Below are 19,179 nucleotides of genomic sequence, written 5' to 3' on the forward strand. Positions count from 1 at the left end.
ACAGGCGACAGCGGTTGCCGCGGATGTTAGGAATCTCGATCTTCCTGTCGCGTGACTGTCTGCAAAGTGCAGACTTCCAAGGGCGCACGCGGACACGGTTCGCCAGCGGGGCAGCAATCATTCCTCCCCGGTCGCTCGTACTTCGGCCAGCGCGGCCAGGCGCGCAATCCTGCTGCAGTGTGCGTGCAAGGCGCAATACGAGCGCCGTGACCTCTCTGCAAAGTGCGCGCGACGACTGCACGTTAGCATGTGCACCGGCCGGTAGCGGCGTGGATACGCAACGCCGATTCCGCGTTGACTTCTGTCTGGAAAAGCGGTGACGACCGAGCACACAAGCGCAGCTCAAAGACGATTAGTCCGCAAAATCTCTCTTCCGCGCAACTCGGGACCACTGCAGGAAAGATGCCTACTGCTGCTCCTTTCTATTGCGGTACCATGGGCGATTATCCGCGGCCTCGCGAACCAAAACACACCAGACTCCACCGCTTTCAGCTCCCACTACAAGCTGAACCTGTTGTTGCTTGTTTATATGGCACTGTCAATACATCCCATTCTCCGTCTTCCCTGTATCCTTGTGCTTTCTCATCTTTCTCAGCACCATGGTAACTTCTAATTTACCTAGCTGTCCTCCCACTGTGCGGCTAAAGTAATGGCGCTTGAGCTTAATTACGTTTTACATTCGATGGAAAGTCAATACTGTTTGCGCTACCACTGAAGCAATAAGCATGAATAGCTTGTCAGCAGGTTAGCCGCGAGTGCGCGATTATCCAAAGCATCGAAGAAACTACAGCCAACCTAACGAGGTTGAATAATTAAATCATTACTCCCATTCTTGAGATGCGTCGCCATATGTCTACGTGTCTCAAGCTACTTCTTCATCGCACGAATTTCGTAATGCAGGTCATCGCTGCAGAGATGTGCGAAAGAAGTGCGTTCTGCCTCTGGACTCCATGCGTACCGATTCGCCGGCCTAATGAGTTAATTTCCTATTGTCATTACAAAGGCGCCGGCATGAAGTTCTGAATGTGCTGCCATGTCGATCCGCATACTACACGAGCTGCGTGACGAGAAATGCAAGCCTAACTATCGGACGAAACAACTCACCTGGTTATGGAGTTTCGCCCCAAATCATTTATGGTAATTGAGTATACGATGTGTCGACAGCGAATACGTTACCGCGGCGTGCTCATGGCAACCCCTGTTTTAACTATCGACAACTAATCATGTTCGAGACAACCCTCTCTAGTATCCCAGTCGCATTGCGACTCCTTATTTCGGCATGTTAGCCAATACGCTCCTTCTGCCATGAATATATATATATATATATTCATGGCAGAAGGAGCGTATTGGCAGAAGGAGCGTATATATATATATATATATATATATATATATATATATATATATATATATATATATATATATATATATATATATATATATATATATATATATATATATATATATATATATACTACGTGGCTGCACTCTTGAGAGCGTCTTCTACTTGTCGTTCCTACTGCCAATTTCTTTATTCGTGTATATCAAGTCCATGATTCTGGGACATCTTTATAATTGTGAGGCATACTGTTATGCACAAGTTGATGGTAAATGATATAAGCTTTCGATTGTTGGCAGAATAATTGCTTTTAAAATATTTTCTGGGCTCGCAGCGTGCAATTAAGCCTGCCATAGAAAAACAGTGCGGCGCCTTTATGAACAACTGTGAGGTAACCCTGGAGTATTGTAAGGTGCTGTTATTGACAAAAGTAGTCTCGGCTTCTGACGCTTTGCCATACGCTCAAAAAAAAAAAAAGTAATAAGCCTGACTGCCGTTGAAAATGTAAGTGCTTTTTGCTGATCCTGGCCTAGGTGAGGCTCGCATTCTGCCCAGCAGGCCGTCTTGAGTGTCCGCTGAGCGAGAGGCACAGAGCTCTTGGCGCTTCTTTTCCTTCTGGCAAATTCTTTCGGCTCTTGACTCTTTTACTGGGTTAAGCCGGCGCCAACGGACACGCGGCCCAACCGCCTAACGGGCGAATAAGAGCCGCAGTCTAAACATTACGTTCAAGAACTCTTTCATGGAGAATGTCCGAGATCTTCTGGTAAGTGTACGGCATACTAGCCAACGAGACCGCCGTTGAATTCATTGCATATAGCGCAGATATAGCGCATATAGCGAACTCAAACTCACCGGGAGCGCCGTGTCGAGGGGTCTTTCATGACCATGACTTCCGTGATGTCGCCAAACTTGCTGAAGTACTCCCGTAATCCTTCTGAAAAGACAGGAAGCAAGGGAAGACGTCAGACGTGGTGCGAGAAAATGAACGGAATAGAAAACAACCGACAATTTTTTTTCTATACTAGCACCAATGGACACGTTTAGGTAAACAGTGCATTTTCAGAAACACGTCAAATTATCCCGGTCAAAAAGCCTGTGTAAAGAAGGTCGGTATTCATACTCCCTCCCTCCCTCTCACTCTCTCTCTTTCTATATATATATATATATATATATATATATATATATATATATATATATATATTAGCGATATCAAACGTTTTCAAGACAACTGATTAAAAGTAGTATGTTCAAAGAGTCACATTCAAAAACTTGAGAAAGGTCTTGCTACGACCGATACGTCGAAATAAATATGTTTCAAGTTTTTCAGTGTGATCCTCTGAACATATATCTACAGAGAGAGAGAGACTTTTTCTTAGAAGAAACTTCTCCTGCGAAAGCTTCGCGGCTGCAAATGCCGAATGGCAGGTAATATACATGGAAAGGTGTGGCAACGTAAAATTACACGCAGCTCGACCTCTTTTCGATAGCGACGTTCGTTTTATGTTTCAGGCCCATTGGCCATTCCACATGCCAATGGCCATCCCAATTTCGGCCGCTTCAAAGAAGGCCAGCCTAATGAGGTTGTGGGAATCCTCCAGAACGGAGTAAATTTACAGAAGGAGAGTAATTCCTCATTAGCCCCACCTGAGAACATCCGCATGGTTCAGAGGCAAACTAGACAGCGCCTTCTACAGAATCTTTAAAGCAGAGTTTTTTCCTCACAGTCCTTTCCATGGCCAGGACAGTTTTACTCTGAAACTGCACAGCTGCGCTTGAGCGGAGGCTAATGAACAACTACTCGCATATTATCCCCAAGAGCAGCGTCACAATCCGCACGTTGGCTTAATTTCTTCGCTAATTAACAAAGACGTGCAGGCCTGTTTCGAACCGGTGTAAATTAAAGAGACTTCTAAAAACATATTTCTATGATGTGAAGGCGTAAAGTCTACTTTTATGTGGCCATCCCTTATTGTTTCCTCCCCAATCTGGTGATGCGCGACGACGTGGCACGTCACCGACTGACACACATGCCAAAGCAGCGGGCGCGAATCGCACCGCTTCTTCTCCCATCCGCCGCCGCGAATGAATAAAGTGCGGAAGAAACAAAGGGAGGATGGCGGCGGCCGCACATTGTTTCGGACCATTGTTCCTCCCCCTCCACATCGTCGTCAATCCCCAGCGGGAACCCATCCGGCCCAAGGTGCTTGCGAGTGCGTGCGGGGGGAGATGGTTCCCAGCGAGCCAGCTAGCTATCGCAAGCTGAGCGACACATCCGCCGACAGGAGGACACCACACCCGGGGTGCGCGCCAGCGAAGCAGCCAGTGCACAAGAAAAGCGCAAACAAGAGCAGCCGGAGACGAGAGGTGGCGACGTGCAGAGCCGGGATGCAGCGGCCGCATCGATCAACGCCGTGTCGACAGAATGAAGACGGTCGGGGCCGCCACCACGATGCCGACCCCGTCCCAATTAACGGGCCACAGCGCTACGCACGCACGCACACAAACGCACACACACACACGCGCGCACACACACACACACACGCGCACGCACATCGTTGGGGAGACGCCGAAAACGGTCCATAGCGGGGACTTGGTGAGCGCGTGGTACAGCGTGCGCCTGCGTCTACTGCCAAACGGAGTGTCATGCATGGGCCGGTAGCACACCCCAGCGCTTGTGGGTTACCAGCAGGAGGTGACGGGATGCCTTCGGCCCACTCCTAGATGCGCGGGTGCGCTCGACTACTTAATGGACCGTGTTGTACTCCCTGTACCAGGAATAAGCATCAGCATGCATAGCAATATTTACCCAGCTCATTCTCAAAGAAGTGCTCACTTGTGTCGGACGCTATCTGGAGGCGTGAATTTCTAAATGAAAGATTTCGAGTTTTTCTTTTTTCTTTTAGAAAGAAAAATGAAGGGCGTGCGAAATGCCCGTTACGCTTGCGATGTACGCCGCTAACATCTGGCCTGAAAGGGCCAGGAATGATATCCAGAGCTGCAATCAAAATTGTTTTACCGGAGTAGCGCTCCCTGGTTTCGCGAAAGGGGCGAAGAAACAAACCCGTGGCTTAATCTTCCTGGTCGCCGTCACTGCCTAGCCCGTCTACTCTTACTACTATGTCTGCCAAAAACAGTTGTCGATAGAAATGATTTAAATGAACTGTGCTACATGCATGCTGCAACCCCTAAACCAACACGACACGGGGAGAACGAACTGACAGTGCAGCACTGGTCACTAATGATTATTGCAAATAAAGCAATGAACCGACAGAAAACGGCGGTAGCTGGAATGTGCGAAGCGGAATAGGGCGGCGACGTGGGCAGGGCACGGCTCGAAGAAGAGAGCGAACGAGCCTCGGCTCAACGTCAGGAAACTATACGCAGTTCCTCGCCATTCCTCGTCAGCAGGCAACGCGTGGGACGGGGCGGGCCAGCGAGGAATGTATCCCACGGGGATAGTCAGCGACGCTCTGAAGAGCAAACGCGCTGGGATAACGGTCTGAGTTTTAATAAGGCGGACGAAGTTGTCCGCCGCGGTGTTCCGGAGCACTTTTTAGTTATTAGACAAGACAGAAAACCGCTCATTGCATGAAACGTTTGCACGAAGAACGAAAATACTTGCTGCTTCGCAAGCTAATAAAACTGTTATTAGGCAGGCAGCTTGCCCAAGAGAACAAAGTGATTATTAATTGGCGAATACCGTGCGTTCTGAAAGAAGAGTGAGGCAGCGACTATAGGGGTTTCAATCGCATTTTCCAAGTACCATGCGAACGCGTTCGCTCCCGGTCGCAGGTGCACAAGCGCGCACGATTTGCGCAACCATATTATACCTCTCCGGCAGAGCACACCATTCACAAACCATAGTTTCCATTTCTCTCTCTCTCTCTCTCTCTCTCTCTCTCTCTGTCTGTCTGTCTGTCTGTCTCTCTCTCTCTTTCTCTCTGTCTCTCTCTCTCTCACGCACACACAACCATATGAACACATGCGCGAGGAAAAGAGACGTGGCGGCGCAAATATCAGCCGGGTGCCGAGAGTGACTAGATACTAAGGTCTGTGTGCCCAGCGCTGGCAACTTCTGTTTTCTTTATTTTTTTTTTTGAACTCCATCCGCAGCTTTTGATCTCGACCGTACCCATATCATTTCTACTCATATCTTTTAATCTCCAGCGCACTCTACGATAGATTTCCAGAAGCTCTAAATAAAGAAATCAAGCAACATAGGTGATGTATTGTGCACTGCATTGTCAGTGAGGTTTCGAAAAAGGAACCCATATCTCTCGGTACATTTTCTCTGATTTCAAAAGCGGAACACCGCAAGCAGAAGAGTATACAGCTTTTACCGGCTATCCTTTCACGTCCATTTCCTGTACCCTTGCCGCAACCAACCTTCACTTCTTTCCTCTGCGCACATCCATCGCATTCGGACGTTGTTAAGGTTAAATAAACCGAACACTGTTAATCTGTAAAATTGTATTCGTCTCTTACTTTTAATCCTCTCTCTCTCTCTCTCTCTCTCTTTGCTATTATTATCACTAGCGCGGACGTCAAGCGAGTGGCCTGCAAGACATCCCACCCCGCGCACGCAGTTCATCCGCATCGCCTGCATACGTAGCTTTATTTTACTGCGCGAGAAATTTAATTACGCAAGCCGCGTCTCGACACGATGTACGCGCGGCTGTGTCGGAGGCCGCGCATCAGAAGGGGAGCGCAGCGAAAGCGAACGCTAAAAGGGAAAAAAAAGAGATAGCACAAAAAGAGCAGCGCGCGTCCTTCAGCCGGCGGAAAACAGCTGCTGCTCGCAGGGCGAGATCGGCTGCCAGAATGCGAGACAGGTGTACGGAAGCAGACGCCGCTCACGGAGGAGGGGGGCGTACACGACGGCGGCATCGTCATCGCTACGCGAGGGTTTCATAAAGGCAGACAGGAAGAGAGAGACGCGAATAACGCAGCCGGAGAAGTCCTGATACGGGTAAAGACAAGAAAAGTTTTGTTCGTTAACGTGGATACATGTCGGAAGAAGACCAAAAAAAAATTTTTTTCGCACTGTCGCGGTGTGTTGTTAAAGAGAGGAGAAAAAAGCCTGCTTTAGAAAAACATGGAAGTCTTCTACAGCACTCATCCGTGACTTCTAATCACCTGTGTAGGATCCCAGGAGCAGCTCCACAAAGAAAGAAAGAAAGAAAGAAAGAAAGAAAGAAAGAAAGAAAGAAAGAAAGAAAGAAAGAAAGAAAGAAAGAAAGAAAGAAAGAAAGAAAGAAAGAAAGAAAGAAAGAAAGAACAGAGTATGCACTACTCAGCGGCGCGCAGATTCATAGCAAGACTCCAAGCTGGGCTTGTTGGTTCATAGTTACTAAAAAGATTTGCAGCGCTAAAAGAATTGCATCTTTTTCTCTGAGTCGTCTTTTAGCGCTGCAAATCTTTTTACTAGCGCAGATTCATCTTCTGAATCCCGCAACGGCGCTTTTTCGGTTGGCCACTTTTTTAACGATGACTCTGTTCGCAATAAAACCATTTCAAAACTGATTGAGAGCAAACAAAATAGAACGCTAGTCCGCACGAAGATATGTACACCAGTTAGCTCCTTTTCACGAGATGTGCATAACCAATTCATCTCCAAGCCACTTGGCTTCGACCACTCTGCTAAAGGTCACGCTCGCAAAAAGGAACAAAAAGGCATAATGAGAGGGTGGCCGGGAGGCTGGTTGCCGACATTGCAAAGCGGCAATTCCTGGCTCCGAGCAAGCAAAGAGGCAAAGCACCCAGGCAGCGCGGCATGCAAATCGTATTGATCTTTTCCTGGCGATGTGCGTCTGGGAGCGGCAGGGCCAGAGCTCGCGAGCAAACTGCATACGCCGAAGACAACCCCCTGCTTCGCCCTGCGAGACGTGGTTAATATTCTCACCCCATTACGAGAGATGTGAAGGCCTTTCAAATGAGTATTTTCGTTGTGGATTAGAGTAAGAAAGTCTCAGCCGTCATGGCGAACAGCCCCCAATCTTCGACAAAATCGCGAGTCAGGAGTAAGAGAGAAATATCGAGCGTGAGAAAAACAGTGATAGAGGCCGGATTTTCCGATTAAGTTCTCGAATACGAGCTAAATCTGAAAAAGCGCATACGATTCGGTGCCTTGGAAGATAGTATTAGTGGACCCCAATCCACCGCGAGTCGAGCAAGCGCGCAAGGAAGGCAGGTTTGTTTTAACCAAATAAAGGAAAGCAATAATTGCCGGTTCAAACGGAAGCGAGCCTATGCTAACAAATGGCCCCGTTTTGGAAAACAAACGCTGAGCAAAGATTAGCTCGCTCGACGAAGCGCTGAAAGTAGAGCGCGATAACGTACACAGAACACAAACTCGCACGCCAACTTCTCCATCATGTGTCACTCGCAGCAGGGCAGTGAGTGAAAAAACCGCGGATCCTTCTCTGCTTCATTTGTCGATCGAATTCCTCGATCGCAAAAGATAATTTTGTTTTGTATATTACATATCATGGCGCATGTTCTGCCCTCCACAAGAGCCAGAAAAGGCTGGTTAACACATTTTTACTTCTTTAATTATGTCTTTTGGTAGGATTCGAGCTCGCGGCGGTGCGTACCGATCAGCTCCACTGTCCGCGATTTTATATAACTTCACCATCGCCGCAGCCTCGTCAGTCACGCAGGCATTGGCGAACCAGGGTGTAGAAGGGTCATATGTAAAAACGCTGGATGGTATCCATAGCGGCGGCACAGCCATCATAGTCTTGTTCATAAGGAAAGTAATGAAATTTCATTAAGGAAGGAGTGTTAGGCAGCAAGACATTATCCGTCGAGTGCTATTCACTCCAAGTTTCCAGGCAGTGTTAGAGACCTGAATCGGGAAGAGATGAGAATGAACGCCAGTATAACTTAACAATGCGATTCACTGATGACATTGTCTTGCTATGAAACTCAAAGGATGAATCGGAAAACATGAACAATGATGTAGACAGGCAAAGCAGAATTGTGGGTTTAAAAAATAAGATGCATACAACTTAAGTTGTGCTCAACAATCTCCGAGAGAAGGGAACAACCGTTTACGATAGGCAGAGTGGCGATGAAAGTGGCGGAGAGAATTCTTCTGCATAGGGTTGGTAGTGAACGAAGATGCGGACTGAGAGAGTGAAATAAATACAACTCTTTTCACTCTTGCCGTCCAGATCTTCGTTGACCACTGACTCTATGTAGAGGTACTCTCTCGGCCCTTCCATCGCCACTCCACCTATCCTAAACTGCTGTTCTCTTCCGAGACTGCTGGGCACTCCTTAAGTTCACTTTAAGAGCATTTAAAGTGTCCCTACGGTCGCAGGGGTGTCCTCTGGCGGATTATTTTTCAGGCATCTGCACGTTTATTGTCCTCATATTTTAACCCAGTCGAAATAACTAACGTAAGCGCCTCGTTGGAGGAGAGTTAGTATGTCAATCTCATTTGTGACCCAAGGGTCAAAGGTTCGATTTTACCCTTTGATATTCCGTTTTTTTTTTTTTTTTTTTTTTTTAAGAGACTTCACTGTCACGACTCCTCTCGACCAATCAGTCTTTTTCTCTCACAACGCCGACAAACGCCGTGCTTTCTGATTAACCGGACCTTAACTTTATCGCGTTAGTAGGAATTGGATGGAGCGCATTTGGCAGGTGTACTCACAGGTCATGAACTATGGTTATTCGCCAGTATCCCTCATAAGAAAGCTACAAAACAGCTGTATTTTACTGGTACTAACCTAGGGCAGAAACTTGGAGACTAAGGAAAAGGGTTCAGCTTAAATTGAGGACATCGCAGAGAGCTATGGAATGAAAGATGGCAGGTGTGACGATGAGAGACCTGAATTGTGCTGAGTGGGCCAGGGAACAAACTTGAGTTACTGACATTCTAGTCGAATCGTCTAGATGTAGTACCGTGCATGGGCAGGACAATCTTTGCAAAGATGAAGTAAACGATGGTTGCTATGGGTAACAGACTAGATTTCAAGGAAAATCAAGCCGAGCAGGCTGCAGCAGAAAGGTGGGCGGATGAGGTGAAGAAGTTCGCAGGGGTCACGTGGACGCAGCTAGCACAGGACAGGGCTAATTGGAGGGATATCTGAGAACCACTTCCCCTGCAGTTGGTGTAGTCAGGCTGCTGCTGCTGCTGATGACTGCTTTTATTTATTCGTATCTTTTGCTCTGAACGGCGGCGACAGAACGGCAGTGTTTCGGCGCTGATTGTAGCCGAGGGAGTTTTTAGGCGAACATATTTTAGCGGCATCATCCGTGTCGGCATAGAGCCCATTATGCCTGACGTTCTATCTCGCTAGAAAAAAACAACATGGAATTGAGGTCAGGTGAGAAGCGATGCACTTGCAGTGGGAAGGTTAGAGAAATCACTGTTTGTCTATGTCCTTTAATGGCCGTTTTTATTTCCTTGTTCCAACGCTCACACCTGCGCTACACAGTGGCTCATACAGCTTCGGCAATTTTTTTTTTTGCTTCTTTTTTTTTCCGCAAGGTCTATAAAACTGAATCGCACTAGCACCGAATGGACGGTATACTGTCGGTATGCTAAAACAATCCGATCCGATGCCATTAAATATGAATTCTATCTCGTCGACGCTACGTCAAGCGCACCCACGCAAGCGCTATCATCCGAACTGTCCTAGGCGACGCGGCAGATGACAAAATTCGATAAAACTGACGGGCATGTAACCGTATAAACACATAGACGCCGCATAAAATGCACCTACGCTTGGAACAATGTGCAGTTAACTGCGGTTGTTGTCGAGTGTTAGCAGGCGGTTGCCGCATGGCGCTCGTCTGCGCGCGCAGTCAAACGCCTACAACGCCTACCGTTTTGCAGCGCCACCAAACGGCGGCTGCCCGCAGTGCGAAGCCGGGTTTATCTCGCCTCCGATCGGTTGTGTAACACAGCTTCGCTCCCCCGAGGAAGCAAGCGCGCATCTCGGAGAAATCTCGCCTCCCACCACGACGCCCGTAACCTCTCCTCCGCTCTCGGAGATGCACAGGCAAGAAGCCGTAGTTTCCGTGTTGCCTTCTTGCAGGCTTCGCCGACACACGCGCTTAACTGTATGGCGCGTGGAAAAGAAAGCCGCCGCGCACCGCTATATAAACCAGCTACACGGGCTTCTTCGGAGAAACCGCGCATTGGTATGGAAGCTACTGCGATGAACCGTGCCCAGCAGGAAGTGACTTCGCACATCAGATCACCTCGTGATTGGCCACAGCCTTGGCTACAGTAATCAGTCAGCTCGTGTATACTTTTTATTTCGTCCTATTGCGTTCATTGTAGTTTCAATCCTTTACTGGCGTTTTCCAGGGCGCCCCGTACAAAGGCCTCGATGTCATTATCGTCATTATATCTACATGTCCTCCCCTAACTCCTCTGACATGGAAACCGCCTTCACGATTGTTTCGGCCCTAGATAAACCGGCGCAAACTCCTCAGTAGTGACAGATGGATGGATGGATGACAACTTTTATTATCCACCTTAAATAGAGGCCCCTTACTCCCCACCCCCGGCACGCGGGTCTAGGGGATGGGGGCTGGAGCCTCCGCGACTAAAGGCTAACAAAGAGATTTTGTCTTTTCGCGGCCTCGGCCCCCAAGCGGACGGCTTGTTGCTGCCGAGCGGGGTCTCGCTCCGCAGCAGGGCTTCCCAGCCCTCTCTGCTATTGATATTTTCCTCGACTGCCGCACCATTCGAAGCGACGGAGCATGCAGCACGCGATCCTACCGAGAGCAAGACCTGCGCGTGGCACGAGACGGAGAGCGAGGCTGCGCGAAGATAAAACGCGGGAAGAATGTCATACAAGTGAGAAGGACGCGTGGGCCTGTGAGCGCGCTTCATGGACCCACGCACCACTGCCATGCTGCCTGGTGACCGGAAGAGAAGCAGCAGCAACACTCTAAAATGGCGTGACGTGTTGCAGAATATACACAGCATTATATTATATTATATTATATTATATTATATTATATTATATTATATTATATTATATTATATTATATTATATTATATTATATTATATTATATTATATTATATTATATTATATTATATTAAATTATATTATATTATATTATATTATATTATATTATATTATATTATATTATATTATATTATATTATATTATATTATATTATAATTCTCTGGTTCAGTGTTGCAATAATGCAGTTATATTGCATAGTTGTTTTTTTTTTTTCAGCTAAGTTCTTCCTTCTGAGTTCGGTCAAGAAATTTGCTGAGCCCTCCTTTACAGAGCTCCTTATAGCCTGGGTTACTTTGGTACGTTAGATCCCATAAGCCAGCCAATCTTTTTTCACTTCACTATGGTGGAGCAGCCAGCTCCATCCTCAGGTGTCAATTTCTGCCAATAAAAAGAAACACCTTCGGACTATAAGCCGTGTACATTTGTCGCGTTCTGTACTATAAAGAGAACCTAGCCATTGTTAACTTAGCTAAATGGCCACATATAAGACATCGGCGAGGTCGGTGTCAGAGGGCGGAACTTCAGGCGTGGAAAGGTGAAAAACGGAGAGTTAAGAGAACTGTGATAGCATGGTGGCGATGGAATGTAGAGCAAAGTGAGCAATAGATAGATAGATGGATTTATTAAAAGGAAAAGGCAGAGAGGTTGGCCGGAATAATTCAAATCTGGCCTGCTACTCTGCACTGGGGAAGGGGAAGGAGAGAAGAAAGAAGGTCATGATGGGTGACAATGTGGGAGAAGGCATATGAAATACATATACAGACACAGTAGCGTGCTTTACACCGACCCGCACAGGCTGCCGGCCGACAGTTGGATGGATGTATAAATGCGGCAGCGGCATGTGTACAAATACGGCCGCGGTGAGTCGCTCGCTAAGTAGCCGGAGTTCTATCGCAGTTCAGTGACTCGGTGCTGCTGATGTAGTGAGCGCTTTGCTTTTTATTTCGTTGTGCTCTAACGTTATGACACCCTCGATTCGAATATTGCCAAGAATGGAAGTCGGCGGCCGACGAGCGAAAGCTCGCGCGTGGTTATATATGTACGGGAGTACAGCGCCGCCGCAAGGGACGCTGCTACTTCGGATAAGGCCGCGAAGCGCAAACAAGGTTCGACTAGAAAGTGGCACTGCGCGATGCTCTGACGTTCGACATGTCAGTAGAAATTGACTTTGTGCTCTTGGTTGCCTTGTCGCGTGCACAAAATGTCTTCATACATGTTTGTTTGTTCCAGCATTGCCGTCCTGTTTGCTTGCATCCACCTCATCGACCTCACCCGCATGGAATGCGATGGAACCGAAGAACACAGGTGGAAGAACGCCGAGTTCAAATAGGAGAAGCCAAAGCGTGCCCGTGAAACGTTAAAACGTGCCCCCCCTCCCGCTTCCCCAGACCTCTCGGCCGTACTGATGCCAACTTGCTTTCCCTCTAAGCTTAGCTCTACAAATTTGTTTTCAGCTGAACCTCAGCCATGTTGACAGAAATAAGCACGGATCATGGGAGTGAAGGAAAGCAGTAGAACACGCTGAGAAGAAGGTCTGAACCTTTAATGTTCACCTGACGGGTCAGTCTGGTTAGCTGCTTGCCAGACAATTCAAGGAGAGCATGACTAGTACGAAGTGAAACAATTCACACAGGAGTCACGCCCATACACAAATAAATGCACGCTCAAAGGCCCATAAGAGTGTTCTTCAAAGCAAAAAAAAAAAAAAAGAAAAACGAACGCAAGCTCATTCCGGACCCGGCAAGGGCGCAGCGCGCCTTCGCTTTCCGCCCATTCTCGACCTTTGCGTGGTTGGCTCGCCTGTCGCCCTGCTCGGCTCCGCTCGCGGAAAAGTATACGGCAGGCCCAACGATGTGCTCCTCCCAAGCGTCCTGTCGTCGCCGTCGAGGCGAGCAGCGAACGGGAGCTGCTGCAACCGGCGCAGCTGTCACCACACGGATCCGGCAATCCTTTTTTTTTTTCTTGTTTTACTACTAGCTTTTGTTTGCTGCATATTTGAAGAACACGAGGCTCGTCAGGTGCTCATGCATTCGTGTACTACGAGGTGCGTACAAAACGAAATTCGTTGTTTAGCAAAATGATTTTCTGGCTGCAGGATGCAACTTGTGTACACGACTTGGTATGTAGTGTCGTGACGCTGGGGCTATGTCGACCCGGCCTTCACTTGGTAGCGTGCAGAGACTCGGGGTTGAAGTAGGATTGAATCTTTGAAGTTGGTGAAATATGTACAAGCAGGTTTAATGGCACTTTGAGAAACTTATTTACAAGATTATTTACACGAAAAAGAAGGGTACATCAGCAAAATGGCAAGCGTTAAGAGTTCATAGCGAGAAGCGACTGGATGAGCCGTTTACCCAGGGCCCAGAGCGACATTTCGTGCTCTGCAGCGTCCTTAAAACCCCCTATGTCCAGCCCCTCTCTGAAGATGCTGACCAACCAAATCCAGGGCACGCCCCTCAGGTATCGGCATCCAATCGAACACATCACTGCACTGATGGTCTGAAGCACTGACTGGTCCGGCATTCATTCGTTGGGCGTGATCACTTGTTGGCGGGAAAAGCTTGGGAACGGCGAGGAGAGGAGGTACATTTCTATTCTTCAGCAAAGAAACCACAGGCTGGTTCTGACAAGTGGTTTTACTTCTCAGAAACCCGAGTGCACGTGGCGCCGCATCCGCTCCCAGCATTGTCCGTTTTCGACAATTGCAAATCTTTCCTGCATTCCTGGGAAATCACTTAATGGCTGTATGCGTCATGCTCCTTTCTTGTCCTGCACGTCAGCGGACATGTCACTCTGTCGTCTCCTTTGAAAAGTAGACATTCCTCACTGGACGATAGCCCTTCTCGACTGGAAGGGTGAACAAAAGAAAGAAAGCACTTCCTGCTATTTCCCGCAGGGGGACGTTTCTTTGTGTTTTTCCAGACGTTCTCTTGACAGGGTCAATTTGGCATTTGCAGGTTGTCCACAAAGCAAAACATGCTTACAAAACAGGATTCCTGGAAACAGGCTCACTTAGAGCCATTGGACCATCACCACATATTCACAAAACTTATCCATGCCCACAGGCGAACAATAGAGCGCGCAAATGCGGATGCTTGGTCGTAACAGCCTCCTCCCCCGCCAGAAGAGACTCGGAGGGCAGCAGTCCCAGCTGCTGCATGAAGAGACGACTTAATGGCCTGCACGTGAACGCTTGAAGCTCGCTGTTGCTTGTCGCGTTGTCTTGATTGTTGTAGGCCAAATTGCTCGAGCTGTCTGAAACTCAACCACATGTCGAAGCAAGCACTCGGCTCCCGTCTGAAGAGACCAGGTTAAAAGAAAACTGCCATTGTTGTTCGAGAAAAGCCCACTCTCAAGACGTTCAGGACCCACGTATTCCTAGAAAACCAAACGTGCTGCTTTACCTAGTCACACATATACAAGCGTACGAGAGAAAAAAAATAAAAACCTGATTATCAATTTGGATACATGGTGAGGAACACCTCGGACTGCTTAGAAACAGCGGCTAAGCGCGTCCGCATTCCCATTTAACTTCCCCTTTTTGTATCTTATTTCAAAATTGTACTGCTGTAAAATCAAGCTCCACCTAAGAAGGCGACTGTTCTTCGATGTCGCAGTTTGCAGCCAAGCTAGGGGACAATGGTCCGTCTCTATGGTGAATTTGGCCCCTCCAAGATAGCACTGCAATTTTTTGAATGGCCCATACAATGCAAGCGCACTCTTTCTCTGACGCGCAATAAGCCCTCTCTCTAGAACTCAGCTTTCTGCTCAAGTAGAGCACGGGGTGCTCATTACCGTCGTCATCTCTCTGGCAGAGAACAGCACCTAACCCTCGATCACTGGCATCACACTGGACCGTGAATTCTCGGCCATAGTCTGGAGCTCGCAATACCGGACGGCTAATCAGCACAGCCTTCAGGTTTACGAAGGAGGCTTCCTTTTGTTCGTCCCAGACTACATTTGTCGGTTCTGTCTTGCGGAGAGCGTCGGTCAGAGGGCTAGCCAAAGCTGAATAGTTAGGGATGTAGTGATTGTAGTACCCAGTCAGACCTAAGAATGCCCGAATTTCCGTCTTCGTGCTCGGCCGCGGGTAGTCTGCTACCGCAGAAATCTTAATCTCGCTGGGTTTCCTGAAACCTTGACCTACATTGTGACCCAAGTAGTCCACGGTCGCCCTTGCCAGGCAACATTTCTCGGCCTTTTCGGTTAGTCCAGCTTGGCGCAAAAGGCTCAGTACAGCTCTTAGATGTACCATATGGTCCGCCCATGAGTCGGAAAAAACCGCAATGTCATCTAAATAAGGCACCGCGAATGTTTCACACCCATTTAAAACCCTATCCATGAGTCGGGAAAAACAAAATGGAGCATTTTTGAGCCCGAAACTCATCATTGTTGGCTGGTAGCTGCCCGTCGGAGTGACGAAAGCCGCGTATCTGCTGGCGCGTTCAGTGAGCGGTACTTGCCAGTATCCTCGAGTAAGGTCCAGCGTAGTCACATATGCCGCTCTACTGACCTGTTCTACCCTCTCCTCAATATTCGGAATAGGATACACTTGATCCCTGGTGAGAGAATTTAGCTTTCGGTAGTCTACCACAGGCCTAGGGTCTTTACCTGGAGCTTCTACTGAGATCATAGGCGAAGCATAATCGCTTTCCGAGGGTTTTATTACTCCCAATTCCAGCATGCGAGTTACTTCCCTATCCAGAATTTCTCTTTGCCTTGGCGAGAATCGGTAGCACCTTGATCGCACTGGCACGTCTGAAGTCAGCTCAATATCGTGCTCAGTCAAATCAGTTCTGTCTGGCCTGTCCACGAAGCAGGCCTCAAACTCTGTTATTATCTCGCCCAGATCGGACAGCTGGGATTTCTTTAGTTCTCCTCTCTGCTCCGTCTTTTTGTGAAGCTCCTGAGCGTTGCTTCCTTTTCCGCTGAGGCAAATCAAGTTATCCCCAATCTCCTCAGGAAGGTTTAACGTTAGATTTACCATGGTTTCCCTCTGCTCATAGGGCTTCATAAGACTGCAATGATAAATGCGCACTGCTTTACGCCTATCGGGGATTTTCACTGCGTAGTTAGTGTCAGAAAGCTTTGCAACGACTTCAGCAGGTCCTTCCCACTGTACTTCGAGCTTATTCTTGGGATCATTGGCTTGCTCCATAGTTAAGTCCTCTCGGGTTCCACTTAAAAGTCTCGTGAGATTACTAGACACTGGCGGCAAGAGGTTATTCTCAAGAACGTCCTCATTCCGCGTCTCATCAAATTCACTTTCAAGTTGACTTATTTGAGATGCCTCGCTCTCAAAGTTTTCTGACCCGCTATCTTCCACATAGACCACTGTTTTAACTGCCGTTTCCTCCGCTGTGGAATTTTCTGGTATGAGCAGTGTAGCTAGTTCTCGCGCCTTTGAACGTGTTAATGCTTGCACAACACTGTCTCCGAAAAGGATGCCCCTCTTTCGCAGTAGCATGTCCGATTTGTTGGAAAACAAATACGGATAGCACTTAGGCAGCTTTTCTGAAACGGCAGCCTCGGTTGTTAACTCGCCGAAAGGGCCCTCGATGACCACGTTCGCGATTGGCAAGCACACACTCTGTTCCTCCACTACCTGGCGGATCCACGCACACTGTCCTGTATAGTCGGAAGGCGACACATACGTCGGATGGACAACATCCATCGTTGCGGCCGAATCGCGCAGTACCTTGCAAGGCTTCCCGTTGACTACTAGGTCATGCAGGTAGGGTTCTAAAAGCTGCATATTTTCATCGCAGTCACTGACATACGAGAAAGCAATCTTTTCTTTCCGGCAGTTGACGGCAATGTGACCCTGCTCATTACACCTAAAGCATGTGAGCGGCTTCCTAGCCTCAAGCTTATTCTTTGTGTTCTGCGCGTTGGTCACTTCCCCACCTTTCTCACTACCGTCCTTTCTAGGGCGTTTGCCTGAAGAAGCCTTCCTTTCTTCGTTTGCAAATCTAGCAAAGTGCCTTTTCTGACGGTTATTCACACTCGACTTGGAATTGCGGGGCCTAACCACTACTGGGTTGCTGAATTGTCGGCGCGAAGCATAGTCCTCAATGAGTTCGGCAGCTTCAGTTGCCGACTTAATGTCGCCTCGGTCCTGTAACCAATTTCTTTCTTTTTCTGGGAGGCAGTTATAAAACTGCTCCAAGAGAATTCGCTCGACTACAGCATCCCTCTCACTGTAGGAATCAGTGCTCTTTAGCCACTCGCCCAAATTTACTCTTAAATTGTACAGGAATTCAGGGTAACTCTCGTCCCTGGACTTAGTAGCGTTCCGAAAACGTTGTCTGAACGCCTCGGCGCTAAGCCTATACTTTCTCAGAAGGCAAGCTTTGACCTTCTCGTAGTTGTCCGCGTCCTCCTTGCTTAGCCGCGCGACAACCTCCGCTGCCTCGCAGGGCAGAACCGTCAATAATCTCTGAGACCACGTGTCTCGCTGGAAGGACAGTTTTTCGCAGGTTCGCTCAAAGTTAGCCAGATACAGACCGATATCCCCTGATATCACATATGGCTGCATGTACTTTGACATCTTGAAATCTGCCTCCTTGTTGAGACGAGGTACCGCTAGCTGGGGACAATTGCCCGACCTCTTGCTCAACTCTAGTTCTAATTTCCGGAGCTCAATTTCTTGGTCCAGCTTTTTTTCTTCTCTTTCACGCTTCTTTTCCTCTTTTTCCCGCTCTTTCTGCTGTCTGAGCTGCTCCTTTTTTTGACCGATGAGGTTCCATGCTTCACTGAGCTCCTCATCATCGGTTCCCAGATCAGTGATTGCCTTTATAATCAAGGGTTTTCGTGCCAAACCACTTGTATCAATTCCCAATTCCTCACACAATTGCAACAGTTCCGGTTTCTGCAGCTTTTGTAGGTCCATGATCGCTCCGAGTGTCGGCTACTTCCAAAACAACAGTGCAAACTACCAAACCTAAAGGCGTTTCAACACTTTTTACCAGTTCTAAAATCTAACCCTGTTCTAGAACCTGGTCCACATCAGAAGAAAAGCCAAGCACTCACCCACACATGCGATCGATGTTCCGAGCTGCTTTCTTGTTGGCCGATTGTTGCGCCTGCTTGTTGCTTGAGATGCCACCTCCGATCACAAGGTGTTGTGGCTTGTAGCTTCAGATCCACCTCCAATCACCAGATGTTGTGGCTTGTAGATTCAGATCCCAACGCTGGTCACCAGTCGTTGTGCTTGTAGATTCAGATCCCACCGCTGATCACCAGTTGTCGTGACGCTGGGGCTATGTCGACCCGGCCTTCACTTGGTAGCGTGCAGAGACTCGGGGTTGAAGTAGGATTGAATCTTTGAAGTTGGTGAAATATGTACAAGCAGGTTTAATGGCACTTTGAGAAACTTATTTACAAGATTATTTACACGAAAAAGAAGGGTACATCAGCAAAATGGCAAGCGTTAAGAGTTCATAGCGAGAAGCGACTGGATGAGCCGTTTACCCAGGGCCCAGAGCGACATTTCGTGCTCTGCAGCGTCCTTAAAACCCCCTATGTCCAGCCCCTCTCTGAAGATGCTGACCAACCAAATCCAGGGCACGCCCCTCAGGTATCGGCATCCAATCGAACACATCACTGCACTGATGGTCTGAAGCACTGACTGGTCCGGCATTCATTCGTTGGGCGTGATCACTTGTTGGCGGGAAAAGCTTGGGAACGGCGAGGAGAGGAGGTACATTTCTATTCTTCAGCAAAGAAACCACAGGCTGGTTCTGACAAGTGGTTTTACTTCTCAGAAACCCGAGTGCACGTGGCGCCGCATCCGCTCCCAGCATTGTCCGTTTTCGACAATTGCAAATCTTTCCTGCATTCCTGGG

The 19,179-nt window shown here is 48.2% G+C and overlaps 1 protein-coding gene across 6 annotated transcripts in view; it reads right to left on the bottom strand.

The window, feature by feature from the left end:
* Positions 1-19,179, bottom strand: part of Rbp6 (RNA-binding protein 6) — a 553,757-nt gene that overhangs the window by 431,177 nt on the left and 103,401 nt on the right. For all 6 annotated transcript variants that reach the window (XM_084599398.1, XM_084599400.1, XM_084599397.1 and 3 more), the window contains exon 3: positions 2,189-2,270. In XM_084599398.1, coding sequence (XP_084455524.1) covers positions 2,189-2,270 — 82 coding nt within the window. The remainder of the gene's footprint in view (positions 1-2,188; positions 2,271-19,179) is intronic.

The sequence above is a fragment of the Amblyomma maculatum genome, chromosome 3, assembly GCF_055883805.1.
Source record: "Amblyomma maculatum isolate TAMU_Amacu chromosome 3, ASM5588380v1, whole genome shotgun sequence".
Lineage (NCBI taxonomy): Eukaryota > Metazoa > Arthropoda > Arachnida > Ixodida > Ixodidae > Amblyomma > Amblyomma maculatum.